Source organism: Gadus chalcogrammus, chromosome 4 (assembly GCF_026213295.1).
Source record: "Gadus chalcogrammus isolate NIFS_2021 chromosome 4, NIFS_Gcha_1.0, whole genome shotgun sequence".
Lineage (NCBI taxonomy): Eukaryota > Metazoa > Chordata > Actinopteri > Gadiformes > Gadidae > Gadus > Gadus chalcogrammus.
The window spans coordinates 16145226-16165236 of record NC_079415.1 but is presented as its reverse complement, the minus strand read 5'-3'; the positions used below and the strand labels follow the sequence as shown (position 1 = coordinate 16165236).

Below are 20011 nucleotides of genomic sequence, written 5' to 3'. Positions count from 1 at the left end.
CCAGGGATTGATGAGATCCAGCCAGAAATGCTAAAGGCTCTGGGTGTTGAGGGGCTGTCATGGTTGACACGCCTATTCAACATCGCGTGGGAGTCGGGTACAGTGCCAAAGGAGTGGCAAACCGGGGTGGTGGTTCCCCTGTTCAAAAAGGGGGACCAGAGAGTGTGTGCCAATTACCGGGGTATCACACTTCTCAGCCTCCCTGGTAAAGTCTACTCCAAGGTGCTGGAAAGGAGGGTTCGGCCGATCGTCGAACCTCAGATTGAAGGGGAACAATGCGGTTTTCGCCCCGGACGTGGAACTACGGACCAGCTCTTCACTCTCGCAAGGATCCTGGAGGGGGCCTGGGAGTATGCCCATCCGGTCTACATGTGTTTTGTGGATCTGGAGAAGGCGTATGACCGGGTCCCCCGGGAGAAACTGTGGGAGGTGCTGCGGGAGTATGGGGTAAGGGGGTCTATCCTCAGGGCCATCCAATCTTTGTACTCCCTAAGCGAGAGCTGTGTTCGTGTTCTCGGCAGCCAGTCAGTTTCGTTCTCAGTGGGTGCTGGTCTCCGCCAGGGCTGCGCCTTGTCACCAATCCTGTTTGTGATATACATGGACAGGATATCGAGGCGTAGTCGTGGTGGGGAGGGGTTGCAGTTCGGTGGTCTGAGGATCTCGTCACTGCTTTTTGCAGATGATGTGGTCCTCATTGGATCATCGGCCTGTGACCTTCAGCAATCACTGGATCGGCTGGCGGCCGAGTTTGAAGCGGCTGGGATGAGGATCAGCACCGCTAAATCTGAGGCCATGACTCTTAGCAGGAAACCGGTGGATTGCTTACTCCGGGTAGGAAATGAGTCCTTAGCCCAAGTGAAGGAGTTCAAGTACCTCGGGGTCTTGTTCGCGAGTGAGGGTACTATGGAGCGTGAGATTGGCTGGAGAATCGGAGCAGCGGGGGCGGTATTGCGTTCGCTTTACCGCACCGTTGTAACGAAAAGAGAGCTGAGCCGCAAGGCAAAGCTCTCGATCTACCGGTCGATCTTCGTTCCTATCCTCACCTATGGTCATAAGGGCTGGGTGATGACCGAAAGGACGAGATCGCGGGTACAAGCGGCCGAGATGAGTTTTCTCAGAAGGGTGGCTGGCGTCTCCCTTAGGGATAGGGTGAGAAGCTCAGCCATCCGTGAGGAACTCGGATTAGAGCCGCTGCTCCTTTACTTAGAAAGGAGTCAGCTGAGGTGGTTCGGGCATCTGGTAAGGATGCCCACTGGGCGCCTTCCTTGGGAGGTGTTTCAGGCACGTCCAGTGGGGAGGAGACCTCGGGGAAGACCCAGGACTAGGTGGAGCCATTATATCTCAACACTGGCCTGGGAACGCCTCGGGATCCCCCCGTCAGAGCTGGTCAATGTGGCCCGGGAAAGGGAAGTCTGGGGCCCCCTGCTTGAGCTGCTCCCCCCGCGACCCGACCCCGGATAAGCGGATGACGATGAGGATGAGGACGGGCGCTGTCAGTCATCTCTCTCTCTCGCTCTCTCTCTCTCTCTCTCTCTGTCTCTCTGTCTCTCTGTCTCTCTGTCTCTCTGTCTCTCTGTCTCTCCCCCTCTCTCTCTCTCTCCCCCTCTCTCTCTCTCTCTCTCTCTCTCTCTCTCTCTCTCTCTCTCTCTCTCTCTCTCTCTCTCTCTCTGTCTCTCTGTCTCTCTGTCTCTCTGTCTCTCTCTCCCCCTCTCTCTCTCTCTCTCTCTCTCTCTCTCTCTCTCTCTCTCTCTCTCTCTCTCTCTCTCTCTCTCTCTCTCTCTCTCTCTCTCTCTCTCTCTCGATTCTACTCAGAGTACATAAATACATGCAAGGGCCTGGTCCTGGTGACAGGCCGGTGGAAGGGTCCCCTGCTTGTGTTGTGGTGACTAATCATAGTTTATTAAAATGAAGCTCACAGGTACTCAGCACCACGGACAGCGCCAGCTGGACACAATGGGTTGTTTATTCATTTAGAGCACCTGGTGATCGGGAAGAGCCTCACTCCAAGGGAAGTCGGGGTGAACACAGGACATCGACCATGGAACACGGGACACAGAACACGGAACACGGGACACAGGACACGGAACATGGAACACAGAACATGGAACAGGACACAGAACACAGAACTTGGAAAACAGAACAAGGAACATGGAACGTAGAACATAGAACATGGAAGACAGATCATGGAAAACAGAACATGGAAAACAGAACATGGGACATAGAACATGGAACCCGGAACAAGGACCGTGGGACATAGAATACGGAACATAACAAATGAAAAAATAAACACAGAATGCAGAGAAGGAACAAAATGTGCATAACAATGGAACTGCCAAGGAAATGCCAAATGAGTACATTATGCTTTATGATCGGATTATTATAGATATATAGCATTTTCCAAGAGCAAATAAATGTTGAACTTCCAACATTGCGTCTCCACATAAACACTTACAAGCCCCATGCGCACACGCCATGCCCCAGACACACAAACACGTTTTCAGCTATCACTGCATAACCTTATACATAGCTGACATTTAACTATAAATAGCTGTTGTCCTTTATTTGTAAAGGCCAACCTTTGGGAAATTGACATTTTAAAATAGACTGATTATTTATTTGCAAAAATGGATTGCAATAAAAGATAGAATTGAGCTTTATATCTTGTTGTGAAAAGCTACAATGACGACCATGTATTAAATGTAGCATTCTACACAACAGATTAAACTATTTAGTTTCTCTCAAAATTCTATTGTATTCCATGAATCCTGATACCCTTACCAGCTGGACATGTACACTAATATTGTTGATGCAATATGAGTTGACTTTCTCAAGCGATAGGTTGGTTGTTACCTAATGCTGGTTCCCAGGTGGTGGCTGCTCTCCCTGACCTAAGATGCCAGAAGACAGCGATACACTGTGAGGGGCCTTCCACCTCCACCTTATTCCTCCCTCCCTTAGCAGTCTTCCTGACACCATTTTAACACCCAGTTTATGGTTAACCCTCCTCTTTCATTGCCGTTTGTCTTAAAGTATGTCCGTTATAGAGCAGATCTAATATCGCTTTATCATCAGTGTAAAATCTCTTCTCTTTTAGTTGTTTTTACTATATGATCTTAATTTCCCATAAGACACTGAGTTATGATGACGTGGGTGACTTTGACATTTACAATAATCGTTAAAGCCAACTTGGATTTCACACACACACACACACACACGCACACACACACACGCACACACACATACACACGCACACACACACAAACAAACACAAACACATACGCTCACACTCTACATGCACACACACTGTGTGCATGAAGGATTTGTGTAAGAGGCAATTTGTACTAAGCTCAGAGAAATCTTTTTAATGGGCTCCCACCACGGCAGGCCATTAAAAGCAGATGTATGTTGTAGGTTCTGCTAATAGCGTGGGGAACCGCCTTACCCTCGGGCCTGGGGAGGGCGAGGCGCAAGCTTCTGCACCCTGAGACTGAGCCTCAGCACTCAGTGTATCGAGACTCCACCAACCGCCGAAAATTTTTGCTAAAGACCCTCATATCCAGTCAAATCGTATATTGGTTTGACCCGGTAGGTTATCCCGGATCCAGTTGTACTACTGTGTTAAAGCAGGACTTCTGGGGGGAGACGGCACAGAGACTGGACAGGAAACCAACAACAGAAAGGGGCGGAGTTACGCCTTATTTCCTGTTTCATAACGGAGACCTTATACTGAAAATAAACTAATTTGCACAAGTGGATGAATCTTTCAGAAGGGGATTTTAGCAAGTGTATTTCTATAGTGTTCAGTCCACACATCGTTGATTTGAAACCTCTAGACACTTTTTAAAAGTTTGCTACTGCTGTCCAAGTTTGTGTTTGTCAATTACACTCATACATAACCCCACCTCCAGCGAAATGATTGGTTGAAACAAATATGAATTGACATAAACTGAAAAAGCCCTGTTCACCCAGGATTGAACCATCAGGCGAATTGATTCGTCTGCCATGTGCGCCACGTCAGTTGATACACTTTCACTGTAAGGCAACAGCAGTGCAGCGGATGAACGATTTTTTGAGTTTCTTCCACCACGACGGCAACAAGGCACGTTCAGCAGAATGAACGTCTTCACCACATGAATGAGTGGTTGTGTTGGCCCTCAGACCTGAGGAGATGGTTCAGCCGACAGGCCCCCCCAGTCCACATGGTGTGTGTGTGTGCTGCTCCGTTACGCAGGCTTTACATCACAGCTGGAAAACCAAACGTCAGCATCAGTGAATACCATTCTAATAAATAATGATGATGTGAGTTTAAATTAGCAGTGCCCCTCAGACTCTGACGTGCTCTCGTCCCCTAAAGCTATAATATAGAGCACCTTTATATCCTCTCTATATGGACTTCAAGCTTGCAACAAAGCCCACTCATTTTAAATCATGCCCTCACTGTGGAATTTAATTAAAAAATGTAACGTCTGTTTAGGTGTGGGTATGGGTGTGTTTGTTTTCCTGTTTTTCTTTGTAGGGCCGTCTGTATGGATAGTACAGGGGTAACTATTATCCAACAGCCGACAGGGTTTCTCCATGTGCTTCAAATGTTTACGAAAATCCCAAGGACTGAAAGCTCTTCCCCAGTGCTGTGGAGAGGAGCAGAACAACGTCAGCCCATCTGAGTGACTTCAATCCAGATTATTAGTGTATCCCTCTATCACAACAGTGATATCCTCAGAGGTTTTCACAGGCCCCGGGTTCTGCAGCCCCCCCCACCACTCCCAGATATACCGTGGGAACAGGAAGGGAACCTTGGGAATGTCACGCAGGACCAGGGAGCCCAGATCGCCGGGAGAAGCGCTCCAGAGATGAGTCTCATAATATTGATATGAGCCTTGTTTGGCGAGCATCACCCAACTCGCCACAGCTGCAGAGTCCTCAGGTATCTCAGCAGAACACAGAGGGAGGGTGGGGGGAGATATATCAGATGTTTTGGTGAAGATCCAGGCCTATCTTCTCCCCAGGGGGGCTGGGGTATACTAACAGCATGCTTTGACTTTGAAAATCCAACCATGAAATCCACACGACTTTAACTTATCCTGATTTGATGGAAGCACTTTGTTACTTGCATACTCTGATACTTTAGCTTAGGCAGTTTATATTATTATTATTATTGTTATCATTATTATGCCTATGGTATAGTAGTAGTAGTAGAAGTAGAGGATTTTAATAGTAGTTAATTTTTTGCTTTTATATATAATAGTAGTAATAATGGTTGTAGTAGTATTAAATCTGTCGTGAATACATGGTAAACAAAAGTATAAGGTGAAAGTTTGAAACACACATTAATAATAGTTTAAATTGGGAGGTCCATTTCGATCTTTTCTTAAAAAAACAAAACTCCAACGCCCTAACGAACTGCAACGCCATCTCTGTTTTAATGTCCTTTAATCAGGCGCCTTCTCTTTAACGAGACACCCACTCACCCGAAAGACCCCGTCCCGGCTGGACGACGATTTACTGGCTGTATACATATTACATATTTAAGCTGCAACCTTATATCCACACTCGCCCACAGAAATCATTACAAAGCCTCGGGGAGAGGACCAAGCAAATACCCAAGTTCAATCCCAAGCTGTTGACTCAGCAGCAACACTTCTCCCATCGCTCCCTCCGCAGCGTCTCGCTTCGTTTACGGCTAACCTTCCGCACGGCTGGGGACCGCAGGACGGAGGCCGGCAGAGAGGCTCTTCTCTCGGGGGATCTCTCCGCTGTGGAGGGTCTGGCTGTTTATTTAATGTGTGTGAAGCAGTTGTTCTGCTGATTTTGAGTATTGTGTCTGCACTGTCTTGTGTTTGTCAGTTTGTGTTAACCCTTTTCTATTTCCTCTAATATATTTGTTGATCGCTGATGCTCACACGTTGGGTGTGACTAGAGTATCTTTTGGTTTTGCTTTAGTATCCGTTTCAATTGTGTAAGCCGTCAAAGTAGTAGTGGTAAGCACCGACAGGTACGATGCTTTTCGATCTTTACATCCCAACCACGAGACTATCCTGTCCCATAAACACAGTATAGTAAACTACAGTATAGCTATACTACTTAGTATAATCCTATACTACATAGTAAACCCTACTATACTACGTAGTATAGCACACTACATAATATAGCAAACAACTTAGTATTCTATATTATATGGTACTACATATCGTCGTATATTGATGCTCATTAGCTCGTATACATAATAATGATAATATCTTGGGTTTATTATAGAGCATTTCAAGGGACCTATAAATACTTCCTTCTCTTCTGAGTCCTTTGTGCAGCAGCAGTGCACCCAGACCAGCCTGATGCTACTCTGCGGTCACCTTGTGTGTTCAACTTACTTCCGGCGAATAAGCAGATTCTGTTTGTGATGTTTAAAGGTGGAGCGGGCTGGGGGAGGAGGGGGGGGGGGCGTGGTGATGGAGGGGGGAGGGGGCTGGAGGGCGCTGGCAGCAGATGGTTGAGGGGCGCAGCGTGGTGGTGGTCTTATAGTTTGATCAGCAGAGCCCACTGGAGGGAGGGGAGCACAAGGAGAACATTAACACCCTGGGACGGCCGGCACGAGGTCATCGGGGGCGTACGACACCCGCTATGAGATAGAGACGGAGAGATAGAGAGAGAGGGAGGAGAGAGAGTGGGAGGGGATGAGAGATAGAGAGGGACCAGCGATAGAGTGGGAGGAGAGAGGGAGAGAGAGAGAGAGGAGAGAGAGATAGAATGAGAGGGGATTAGAGAGAGAGAGAGGGAGAGAGAGAGAGAGAGAGAGAGAGAGAGAGAGAGAGGGAGACTAAAACAATGGCTGGATGAAGGAGTGAAGGAATGTGACAAGAACTTGTGGATTTACTTTTAGGTTATTACAACATTTTATTATATTTAGTTTTTATGCTGACATAAAAATATACAAAGGCTTGCGTTTTAAGGCACATCAAAATATTCATCACTTCATCCAAATGGTTTTAACAGCTTTCTCCTTTAGTGACTTAGTCACACTTCAGGTAGATGTCAACCCGGTACTTCTGTGGATATATTTGATTTTAAAGCAGGAGAATTGTGTTGTGGAATGTTTTAACGTATTATATTACCGGTCAATGCGGTTTACTTTTCCTATCATGTTACTACCCACATTTTATCAGCTCCAAACACAGTGAAAGCAGTTTACCATCCAACTGCATGGTTTAAGACACAAATATCCAACAGGATGGATCAGAAATGTTGCAGAACGAGAACTGTTTACAGCACAACCAGCTTACAGTAAGACACACTGAGAACATTTTCAAGCTGCAATAAATAAAAGACACTGAAATACACACATTGAGCTCAAATCACATCCAACGCAGACCACAGCCTCTTCACTGTGTTGTCGAGTACATCCCAGCCACAAGTCTACAACAAAACTTTACACTGAAGGCTCACAAGCATCTTATGTTAGAATTATTTATATAAACTCATACGAGTTGAAGGCAAAGAAAACCATTGGCAACTAAGTGCAAATTGAACACCGACCAAAAATGTCCTTGAGGGATGAATTGTAAGTGCACTACTATGTAAATATTCAAGTTAGAGAATTGGCCCTTTGTTTTGTGAAGGGCAGTCCATAAGGCCTTCTTTACTTGTGGTCACTCAGAAAGATCAAAGATCAAATAAAACGTAAAAACAATAAATCACGTTTTGACGTTTAATATTAATGATATCAATGCAGTGCATCTGAAAAATAGTATCCAACAGCAAACACATTTTTATTTGGTTAATCGATTCTTCTACATATCGTCTGCGATTGTTGTAATGCATTACAAGATTCCTGAACGACTTGTGTTTGGACAACCTTCTGCGTGGTTAGGTGCTGAACTATAAACCAGCATCCCTTCTGAATCCACACTATCTCTCCGTCGCCAAACGCAAGTTCCTTTGGATTCTAAAACCAACGTGGGGGAGTTCAGAGCGGCCAGTGAAGCGCCATCCTTCACCGCTAATGTGCCGCGCTCCGTGTAATTCTCTCCTTGTAAATAAATAGAGTGTGTCTGATGAATGGCTGAGCGCAGGTTTATCCCATGGCTGAACAATCGACCTCAAGACAGAGAGAGAGGGGGGGGGAGAGGGAGAGAGAGAGGGGGGGGGGAGAGGGAGAGAGAGAGGGGGGGGGGGGGAGAGAGAGAGAGAGAGAGGGGGGAGAGGGAGAGAGAGGGGGGAGAGGAAGAGAGCGAGAGAGGGGGGCGAGAGAGAGAGAGAGGGGGGGAGAGGGACAGAGAGGGAGAGAGAGATGGGGGAGAGAAAGAGAGAGATGGAGAGAGAAAATAGTGAGAGGATCTGCGGGATGCTTGGGTGATGTTGACCCAGTCTCCAAAACACACACACACACACACACACACACACAGGCATGCACGCACGCGCACACACACACGCAGGCACACACGCACACACACACACACACACACACACACACACACACACACACACACACACACACACACACACACACACACACACACACACACACACCATTGGAATCTTTTTCTGCTTTAAAGTTAACTTCAAGTTAAATGTCATGCATATAACTCCATGACACAGGCATGACGAATAGTAACCATGACATTTGGTTACCTTGACACATTGGGTTGTTGACGTCATAGCCCAAAACCAACCAGTGAACTGAAGTCCCGGGCTACCAAATCCTATGCAGCCATCCCATCTTCCATTAAAACAACCCCCTCGAGAACAGAGTTAAGAGCGTGTTTTTTTTTAACGTCTTTTGAACGGAGCACGCGGACCACGGCGGCATCTCCATTGTGCTCCCCCCGCTGGTCGAGTCCGGTACTGCAGCGGAGGTCACCTTTACCGCTCCCCGCTTCAGAGGTAAACAATTTTCTCTTCCCGGCTTTCCTCCCCGCCGGACTCCGTCTCCATGGAGACAATCGTGGCGAGGTCCAGCCGAGGGTCAATGGGGGAGAGGGGGCTGCCGGGATACTGCCCCCCGGACCCAGGTGACATCAGCGCTGACGTACGTCCATATTCACCTTGGCTGCCGTATTCTGTGCGCACAAACACACACACACACACACACACACACACACACACACACACACACACACACACACACACACACACACACACACACACACACACACAGACACACACACACACACACACACACACACACACACACACACACACACACACACACACACACACACACACACACGGTAAATGTATACAGAGTCAGACACTCATTTTCATAAACCAAGCAGGTATACATGCTGACATGTTACGTGAACCAGCCACACCATTGAAAAATATACATTCCAATATAAATATTGGATATTACATGAATTAATGATGCTAAATTAGGGCAGAATGGCATGAAGAATGCATACTATTATATTCATACAAACACACAAAACAGGTGCATATGCTATATCCTGTATGTGTTCTGGGGAGAATGAGAGCAATGTGTTGTTGACTGTAGTGGCCCATAAAGCCTCTGTGTCCCTGTAGCATTGCATCTTGTGCTGATGAATTGCCGAAGGGTCCTTAGAGCCGCTGGTTTAGAGCAGGGCCCTGATGGATGCCCCAGCAGCGGGCAAACCCACAGCCTCAGATTGTATCTCGACCGTCGGGAGGGAGAACTTTCCTTTTCTTCATGTGAAAATAAACACCCTCTTTTATCACTGAACAGAATAAAAAAGGATTTGAAACGCTACGACATTCCGCTCAGCGGATGAAACGATTCCTCATGGAAGCGTACCGCTGCGTTAACCTTGATGATGCGCCTCCGTGGCAAGGCCCCGCTTTGAATCAAACTTTAATCTTCAACACGGCAGACCGACTTCTGCTCTTCTATTGTTACGAAACACGTGCGCGGCACACAAGTGGCGCGCACAGGGGCGGCTGCTCAGAGTTCCTGTTTCCAGGGAACGACCGGGCGACCGGGACGGACGTGATTGGCGGGTCGGCGGTGACTTGAAGGCATTCATGCCAACCGGTTGGTCGAGGCTGTGTCGTTCACACGCTGAGCGACAAAGATAATGGCTCGGCCGCCACGAGTCCATTCAACGGGGAAGACAAAAAAAAAAAATCTTCACATGCCTTGGCTGAGAAGAGCAGAAATGTTTGATTTGGCCGCTCTGTGTGTTTGCAGGCAGCGTGAATGATCCGGTGTTTTGGCTGGACTCAAGGTGGATCTGATTGGATTCAGATGATGTGAAACGATCGGTTTCCAGGTGAACCACTCCCATCAGCTAATGGAAGAAATGTGATCCGATGCTTTAGGGAATGTATTGGACCGTGTGAAAGACATGCTAGCTATTGGTGTGATAGCCCGCTACATGTTACTTGATGTTATTGGTTCAAATGTCAAACGCATGCTCACAATGTTATGTTGCTGTTTGACATAAAAAAAAGTTTATTGTTTCTGAATCATCTGCGATGCAGCATTCCTACTGTGTTATAGAAGAACGACTGATCCAGCAGGCCTACTGTGTTATAGCAGAACGACTGATCCAGCAGGCCTACTGTGTTATAGCAGAACAACTGATCCAGCAGGCCTACTGTGTTATAGCAGAACTTCTGATCCAGCAGTCCTACTGTGTTATAACAGAACGACTGATCCAGCAGGCCTACTGTGTTATAGCAGAACTTCTGATCCAGCAGTCCTACTGTGTTATAGCAGTGCCTCTTGGGTGAGGTGGCTCAGTGCCTAGACCAGAAACCAGAACTTCAAGTTACGGCTTGTTTCCTGTTTCCTTATTGCGATATTCAAACCGATGTTCTTCTGCCAGAGTGGATTAAGCCTTCAGAAGGGGATAGGTGTATTTCTACATCGGCCAGTTTGTATGGCGTTGGTTAGAAACCTTTTTACAGTTTCCTACTGCTGGCCAAGTTTTTGTTCACAATCATAGAAATAGGGTTAGGGTAAGGGTTAAAATAACCCTAACCCTAACCTTATTGGTCTTATCAAATATGAACCGGAAGAAAACACAAGCCCCGTTCACCAGAAATTGGCTCGACTGCCATCAGTGATCTGATGTGTGAGAATGGTTTTGGTACAACGTTAGGTCTATGCGCACCGCCGGTGAGTCCTGCAGCTCTCCGATCAGTGTCAGGTCTGATATATCTTGCAAAGTGGCGGGAGGATTGCCCTGCAGGGTCTCCCGAGGCCAATAAGGGAGCGGGGGGCTGGTGTCAGGGAGAATTAACCCCCCGCCCCCCTCCCCCTTGCCACCCCGAATCTTGTTAACAAGAGACTCTGGCTTCACCAGGGAGCAGTGTCCGGGCGGGACAAAGGTTAACAAGCCAATTGGAGAAGGATGGAGGTGTATGTGTTTGTGTGTGTTAGCGCGTGGCTGTGTGTGAATTTGTGTATGCGTGCGTGTACATGCGTGGACCTCTGTGTGTTTGTATGCGTGTGTGGCGCCCTGCAATGGCCGTGTGAAAGAATGTAGATACCATGAATAAGTGATGCGTCACGGCCACGGTAATAATGAGCAGGCTCGGTGAATCCCCCGGTTCAGCGGCTCGGTGTGGGTATTGTCACGCTGACAGAGTGACGGCGGGGAGGGGGCGGCCAGGGTGGGCCGGAGCCTCGGGAAAGCACTGGTAGCATAACGAACACCAAGAAACTGAACATGACGAATAATATCATCTCTCTCTCTTTCTCTCCCCCTCTCTCTCTCTCACCACCCCTCCTCCCCCCCGCTCTCTCCCTCTCTCTCTCTCTCTCGCTCTCTCTCTCTCTCGCTCTCTCTCTCCTCCCCCTCCCCCTCGTCTCCCCCCTCGTCTCCCCCTGAGCCACCGGTAAGACGGGTGGACTTGTAATGAGTTTTGTAAAGATTTTTCCGGATCAATGTTCCAATCAGTCCGTCATCGCATGCGATCTGTGATTCACCGGGTCTCTCTTGTCCGCCCACTGGGCTGGAGAGATAGAAAGAGTCATTGATTTAGCTTTTCCTCTGGCAAGAGGGAGGTGTAGCTAGCTACTGGTGGGGCTGGAGGGGAGAGGGGGGGGGGGGTTTTGGGGGCGATTGTCTCTCTGTCGGAAGACACTGATTAACTGAGCGGCAAGGACAGGCTGGGTTTCATGCTGAGAGCTGGGGGAGCATGGGAGTGAGAAAGGGGGGGGAGAGAGAGAGAGAGAGAGAGAGAGAGAGAGAGAGCAAAGAGATAGAGAGCGTGCGTGTGATAATGTCTGAGTGAGGGAGTGAGTGAATAACCAGGGAGTGAGTGAGTGAGTGAATGAGTGAATAAATTACAGAGAGAGAACGAGTGAGCTAGATAGAGAGAGTGGATAGAGAGAGAGAAACAGAATGGGGAGAGAGAAAGAGTGAGTGAGAGAGAGAGAGAGAGAGAGAGAGAGAGAGAGAGAGAGAGAGAGAGAGAGAGAGAGAGAGAGAGAGCAAAGAGATAGAGAGCGTGCATGTGATAATGTCTGAGTGAGGGAGTGAGTGAGTGAGTGAGTGAATAACCAAGTGAGTGTGTAAGTGAGGTGTGTGTGTTTAAGGTGAGTGAGTGAGTGAGTAAGCAAGTGAGTGAGTATGTGTATGTTTAAGTGTGTGTGTGTGTGTGTGTGTGTGTGTGTGTGTGTGTGTGTGTGTGTGTGTGTGTGTGTGTGTGTGTGTGTGTGTGTGTGTGTGTGTGTGTGTGTGTGTGTGTGTGTGTGTGTGTGTGTAGGTTTGTGTGTCTATGTGTGTGTGTCTGTGTGTGTGCACATCTGGGCGGTCGTCATTCTTAGAATGTAACACTTAGAATGTATGCCCCTCCTCTCGCCACAACACAGGACACACGACCCCCTCCTCATCATGACTAAATCCACACTAAACCCCATAGAGACCATCCCATCGTCATCATGACTAAATCAAACCCAACGCTCAACACCACAGAGACGACCCTCTCCTCCTCATGACTAAATCAGCCCAACGCTAAACACCATAGAGACCGTCCTCTCCAAATCAAGACTACATCAGGCCAGCACCACAAGACGCATGTGTTGTGTCCTTCTTACCGCCTGCCGGGGACGGGGCCCCCTCCCCCTCAGGCCCGGCGGGGTGGTAGAAGAAGCCTGTGTCGGTGGCCCGGGCCTGGGGCCGGGGGCCGGCCTTGGGCCTCTGGTTGGACCGGAGCAGCAGGGCGTTGAGGCAGTTGTGGGCGCTGGGGTCGTCCCTCCTGTGATGGTTGTTGGAGGGCGCGCTGACGGCGAACGCAGCCTCGTTCACGAACACCGAGCCGTCATATTTGTAGTCCCCGGGTGAACCGGTATCCATTGGCTATAGAAATACAAAACAATCCAAATAAATAACAAGATATATAAAAGAAAATCTAAATATCCTAAATAAATATATACAATTTAAGAAAATATACATATGATATCTTTATATATAAATATAAATACAATCAACATAACGTTTTGATAATCAATACTCTTTGATACATTACACAAATGATACTCCTCAATACAGCAAAGCAGGGACTCAAAGTAAAAAGGCACTCTTGCTAGAAGATAACCTTTTTGGTTCCCCTTGAGAATAAACGGTTTGAACCATGCTATGCTCCTGTGGCTACACTTTCAAGGATGTTTTAAACCTATTCATCCTTCTTTCTCACAACACACTGTGACAAAATGTCCTGGAAAAATATAATAATAAACAACACAAAAATAAGCATACATAAGCAATAATCATTCTCATCATCATCCTCCTCATCATCAGATATTCTTCTTGTTGGTAGAAAATCTATTTGTATTTATTTGGGAGGAACTATGGGACTTGGGGAGCGGGGGAAACTGAACTCTTCCCTCTGATTTATGACCTCATCAGAAGGTGGTGTGTTATGACCTCATCAGAAAGGGTTGCGATATGACCTCATTAGAAGGTGATGAATCACACTGCGGCTGCAGGGTGCTCTCAGCAAACACAGGGGCTCCTCCGCCAGGACACACCACGCTCACACGCTCCACCACGCCTCAAAGCAGCCCGGAGACGGCCAGCTAAACCAAACCCCACTAAATGTAAAGGGGACGAAGCATGTCGTAATCACATCAGCAACCCCGTCTCCTCTGTCTCCTCCTCCTCCTCCTCCTCTTCTTTCTTCCTTTCCCTCCTCCTCCCCCTCCTCCTTCTCCCTCTCCTCTGTCTCCTCCTCCTCCTCTTCTTTCTCCTCTCCCTCCTCCTCCCCCTCCTCCTCCCTCTCCTCCTCCGCCCTCCTCCTCCCCGCCTCCTCTTCTATCTCCTCCACCTCCTTCCCTCCTCCACCTCCTCCTCTTCCTCCTCCCCTCAAAACCAAATTAGTTTCTGGTCGGAAGTATCCAGTTAGGCCAATAAGGAGTCACACCAGGGAGTGTGTACGTGTTCTATCTCATTGGGATACATTTTGCATACTTTTATGAATTTGCATATTTATTTATTTTACTTTATTTAAATAAAAAATAAATAAAAATCCTCTATTGCCCCTATTGCTGTCCTGTACATCAAAGTTTTCTGCCTGGGATTAAAACATGATATGTTATCTCTTCTCTTCTGGTCCCTCTGGAATTCAGTTGTGTGCAAAAATTCGGCAAACAGAACATGAGGAGGAGGATGAGGAGGATGAGGATGAGGAGGAGGAGGAAGAGCAGGCATGGTATGGGGACAGCAACACGACACCCCCCATCTCTCCCAGCTCCTCCATTATTCACCAGGTATTGTGAGGAGGCGTACCTGGTGCACGTAGCGAACACAACGCAGGACCCAAAAGGACACCGTGTGTATAGCGTTTCAATACAGATAGTCTTTTATCAGTCACGTTCCCCACCACCCCCCACCCCTGTGAGCAGCGCTTAGGTAAACCGGACAGGTAGAGCAGGTCTCTCCCTCTCTCTGTCCCTCTCTCTGTCCCTCTCTCTCTATCTCTGTCTGTCTCTCCCTGTCTCTCTGTCTCTCCCTCTTTCTGTCTCTCCCCCCTCTTTCTGTCTCTCCCCCCTCTCTCTCTCTCTCTCTCTCTCTCTCTCTCCTCCCTCCTCCCCCTCCCTCTCTCCCTTCGTGACCTCGACCTAGAGCGGCCGTATCACACTTTATTTTAAGCTAATGTGTCGCAGCCGTTGAATAATTTAACTCCATCCGGAGACGGGAGCGATTGGGTTTTTTGTAATTCTCTGTGGCCGTTCCTCTGCTTTTAATTATTCCTTATTCTCCGGTGTTTGGTGTGTGTGTGTGTGCGATGCTTTAATTATCATCAATCACTAAGCTGTTTATTAGCACTGGGGGCCGCCACCGCGCCGCTGAGACGGATGGTGCCGGAATACCCGCCATTATAGGAGGACATACATCAGCTCGGCGTCGGGGGCACAGCCCGCGCGTGTGAGAGAGTCTACGCGTGTGTTTAATGTGTGTGTGTGTGTGTTTGTTTGTGTGTGTGTGTGTGTGTGTGTGTATGTGTCTGGGTGAGGGTGTGTGTGAGTGTGTCTGTGTATGTGTGTGTTTGTGTGTGTCTGTGCGAGTGTACGTGTCTGTGTTTGAGTATGTGATTCTGTCTGTGTGAGGGTATGTGTGTGTGTGTGTGTGTGTGTGTGTGTGGTGTGTGTGTGTGTGTGTGTGTGTGTGTGTGTGTGTGTGTGTGTGTGTGTGTTGTGTGTGTGTGTGTGTGTGTGTGTGTGTGTGTGTGTCTGTGTGTAATGTGTGTCTTTCAGTGTGTGTGTGTCTGTGTCTGAGTGTATGCTGGGGGGTGCCAGGTGTCTGGCCTGCACTGCAAGGCTCAGTGAGAAAACCTTTGCCCCTTAATGACCGTGGATATATAGTGTTGCCTTTGTCACATTTGGGATTTTATGTTGCCACTTCTCCGCCATTTTGTGATGACTCGAGGGAGCTGTAGTAAATAAACATAAATAAGCCGTAAAACAGGCTAATCAAAAAGTTTCTTGAGAAACGCTGTGGCAGTTTCTAACATAACAATGTCTCCCCATAACTCTCAAAAAGTAATTCTAAACAATGACCAGAACACCATTATTCATAAACATTGCTATGCTCCAATGTTCCTTAATGATGGTGGCCATTGTGATGTGACGTCAAAATGGAAATGCCCTACATATTGAACAAAATTATATACTAATATGTATCTATACACAGCTCCCTCCCAGATGAGACTCTTGTCTCATCTGAAGATAAAGTTATTGAAACAATGAAACCTAAAGAGTTATATTTCAATGAGGATTTACATTCTGGCTATTCATATTTGAGTCATGCAACCAGAAGGTAAAGAGTAGGCAAGCGCTGATATGGATATGTTAGGGGAAACAAATGCAATAACACATATGTTATTGTCATTTGGTATCGTATTTTTTTTAGAGAAAAAGGCTAAGTACATACCCTGGACACCAGCAGGCCCAAGGCCAGATCAAGGATCATTCGTTTCACAAGACCGAAGCATGCTTCTAATGAGGCGAGAGGAATCAATACATGTGTTGTAACTAGCTCAGACATCTGGTATATAGCAGGGGTCGGGAATGGGTATAAATTGGAAGAGCCTCACCCATACAGAAATGTGCTAAAAAAATGCCAAAGAAGAGTTTGTACAATTATGAATTGCAAATTAGTAATGATGTAAAATAAGCCCAATGTCGTCACAAATGTCCACTTTTCTGACTTGTTTCTTTGAATCGATATAAAATGCAAAAGCTTAAGTGTATACTGTATTGTCGAGGATGAATAATGAATGGATCAGATCTGTAAGTGGTATCGTCAGGCAAATCTTCCCAGATTAAGACTCTACTGTATTAGCAAGAGGCATCGCTGAATGCTTAGGGGAGGGTGAGACGTTGAATGGAGTGTAGGTGCGTTGTGAGAGCTATTACAGAGTAATGTAATGTGTAAATGTTCAGAACAGACCTAGCCGTCCGTCAGCTATTAGTGAGTGAAATGCTCTGTGAGAATATCTGTTTCTATTTGACTGCACCTGCCACCGTCTGAGAGAATTTCGATTTTAACCAGCTCCCGGCTCCTTTCTGACCAATCAGTTGGTTGTTTAGTTTAACAATGTTTTCTCTTTTGCTCCTTTCTGCTCTCTTTTCAGAACTCTGGAATCTGATCAACCGCACCTTTAAGAGGCTGTACATGCCTGGCGTGTGTGTGTCACTCCCCCCTAACCCTCACCTGCGTCTCCCCCAGAGGGGAGGACCACGCCACCTTTAAGAGATGATACATGCCTGCCGTGTGTGTGTGTGTGTCACTCCACCCTAACCCTCACCTGCTTGTCCCCCAGAGGGATGACGAGGGCGGGCCCCATGCTGGGCAGGCTCCTCTGCCGGCCGTGCCTCCAGCTCCGCAGCGCCCTCTGCTGGGTGTCCAGGCGGCGGCGCTCCCTCTCCACGCTGCGCTGGCCGTCCCGCAGCCGCTCCAGGCTCTGCTGGTACTCCTCCAGCTGGCCCTCCAGCTCCTGCCTCTCGCGCCGCAGGCTCTCCGTCTGCAGGCCGCAGCGCCGCTCGCGCTCCTCCAGCCGGGCCTCCAGCGCCCCCTGCTGGCCGTCCCGGGCCTGGCACTCCCTCTCCCAGCGCTGGCGGTCCAGACGCAGGCGGCCCTGCTGCCGCAGCGCCGCCGCCGCCTCCTCCCGCCGCTTCTCCAGGTTGCGCTGCTTCTCCTGCTCCTGCAGGGAGGGGCCCCGCACGGAGGAGGAGGAGGAGGAGGAGGAGGAGGTGGGGGAGGTGGAGGAGGTGGAGGAGGAGGCGTGGGACGGGGCCTCTGGCCGCGGACGGAGGAGGAAGTGGAGGAGAGGAGGAGCTTCTGGACCTCGTGGCAGCTGTCCTGGATGCTCACCACGGCCTGGGGGGAGCCAACCATGAGGACATGTGGTATAAATATCTCACGAAAAAAGAGAATCATTACTATTTTGCCTGTTTTCATCACTCTCTCTCTCTCTCTCTGTCTCCCTCTGTCTCTCTCTCTCTCTCTCTCTCTCTCTCTCTCTCTCTCTCTCTCTCTCTCTCTGTCTGTCTCTCTGTGTCTCTCTCTCTCTCTCTCTCTCTCACACTCTCTGTCTCTCTCTCCCTCTCTCTCACTCTCTGTCTCTCTCTCCCTCTCCCTCTCTCTCTCTCTCTCTCTGTCTCCCTCTCTGTCTCCCTCTCCCTCTCTCTTTCTCTCTCTCTCTCTCTCTCTCTCTCTCTCTCTCTCTCTCTCTCTCTCTCTCTCTCTCTCTCTTTATATACAGGTACAAATATACGTACACACATACAGGGTTCATGTTGTGTTTACATGTCCTAAAACAGGGTTACAATGCGCTACAATGTGTTGCGTGGGCCTACGCGTGTGGCACAGGCTTTGGGGTGAGCTGAGATGAAAGCCGCTGATGAACTGTTTCTTAAGAAGTAAATACGTCACCTGCAGACTGTAAAGCAACTGTGTCAGGCTTTGAACACTCTGGGCAACCTGCAAAGGAGAGAAGAGACAAGCAAAGGCCTGAAGCGACTCATGCAGGAAGCAAACAACTCAAAGGGATGTTGTGAACTCTTTAAGTGACAAATTTGAGCACATTTCACTTTTGTGTAAACTTGAGGTTTTGAGAAGGCTGTCAAAGGAGGAATCCTCCATGTCAGCCTCAGGGGAGTGACACTGACATGTTTGTGGAACAACATGGAACGACATCAGGGTAATTCCCGGTCCTAACACTACTCTATTTATGGGAAATGTTTGTTTTTATGAGCTCATCAATAATTAACATTGGATTGAATTCTAATTCCGATTGACTACTAAATAAATAATTCAGGTAAATGCAAGCAATCTAAAGCCACACGTCTACGGGGAGAGGGAAAGAGCTGAGGGCAGTATTAACCACTGGCATGCACTCTGACCAATGCTACTATTATAACATTCAGAGGTGGACGTCCGGTAAAGGTAGAAGCGGCCCCTTGCTGTGTTCTGAGACAACCGTAGTCAATCTATGCTAATTTAGATCTATATTTCTAGGTATTTTTCAAACTCTGATACCGTTGCACAAATCCAAAAGAACTCACTGTTATAATGAATACAAAATGCTATACACAAAATACAAATTACTAACTAAATATCTAAATAAATAAATAATAATAACTAAATAAATACAAATAAAGACAGACATTCCTAAATAAAGAAGCGCTCCTCATGTGGCAGGTGGTCTTCTGGTCTACCTTGATGCTGGCGCAGTCCTCCGGCCCCCTTCCATTCTGCAGGTGAGTCAAACTGTTGAGCGTGACAGAATCGCTCCACTCTGCCTCCCCCTCCCCCTCCCCCTCCTCCTCCTCCTCCTCCTCAAACAGGGAGCCGGCGTCATGCAGGGGGGAGAGAGGGGAGAGGAGCGGGGGGCTGGGCGGGAACACAGAGTCGCTCACGGTGTCCGGGCTGCAGGGGGAGACGGCCAGGGGCTGCAGCATGGTCTTCAGGTTCTCAGCTGGGGGAGGGAGGAAAGAGGGGGGAGGGGGGAGAGAGGGGGGAGGGAGGAGAGAGGGGGGGGGGGGTGGAGAGAGGGGGGGAGGGAGGAGAGAGGGGGGAGGAGAGAGGGGGAGGGGGGAGAGAGGGGGAGGGAGGAGAGAGGGGAGGGAGTAGAGACGGGGGGAGGGAGGAGAGAGGGGGGAGGAGAGAGGGGGAGGGGGGAGAGAGGGGGAGGGGGGAGAGACGGGGGAGGGAGTAGAGACGGGGGGAGGGAGGAGGGACGGGGGGAGGGAGGAGGGAGGGTGGTCAGTACTGAGGGGTCACAGGACGATAGAAGTTTACAGCACATTTTAGCTTTCAATCATTTGTTTTTTATTTGTATTTGTTTCTATCACAAAATTTCTATTTTCTCTGCTTCTGAATCTTGAGCTGCTGTGACAAGTGAATGTCCCCAGTGTTGGATTCATAAAGTTTGAGTTCATTTTATATTAATAATGATGCTTCCACACTTCAACACTGCTCAAAATGCAATCCATCCAACTAATATCATTTGCAATATTGTGTGTTATGTATTATGTGTGTGACGCACAGAATTCACGAAAATAATGTTTGGCAGCAACAGATAAATAATA

The 20011-nt window shown here is 48.2% G+C and overlaps 1 protein-coding gene across 1 annotated transcript in view; it reads right to left on the bottom strand.

Moving 5' to 3' along the window:
- Positions 1-8584: 8584 nt before the first annotated feature.
- arhgef28a (Rho guanine nucleotide exchange factor (GEF) 28a) overlaps positions 8585-20011 on the bottom strand; it is a 37585-nt gene continuing 26158 nt past the window's right edge. The window contains exons 29-35 of the mRNA XM_056587855.1: positions 19340-19398; positions 19139-19174; positions 18354-18401; positions 17702-17798; positions 17227-17666; positions 13016-13277; positions 8585-9050 (exon numbers count right to left, since the gene is read on the bottom strand). Coding sequence (XP_056443830.1) covers positions 8869-9050; positions 13016-13277; positions 17227-17666; positions 17702-17798; positions 18354-18401; positions 19139-19174; positions 19340-19398 — 1124 coding nt within the window. The 3' untranslated portion in view covers positions 8585-8868. The remainder of the gene's footprint in view (positions 9051-13015; positions 13278-17226; positions 17667-17701; positions 17799-18353; positions 18402-19138; positions 19175-19339; positions 19399-20011) is intronic.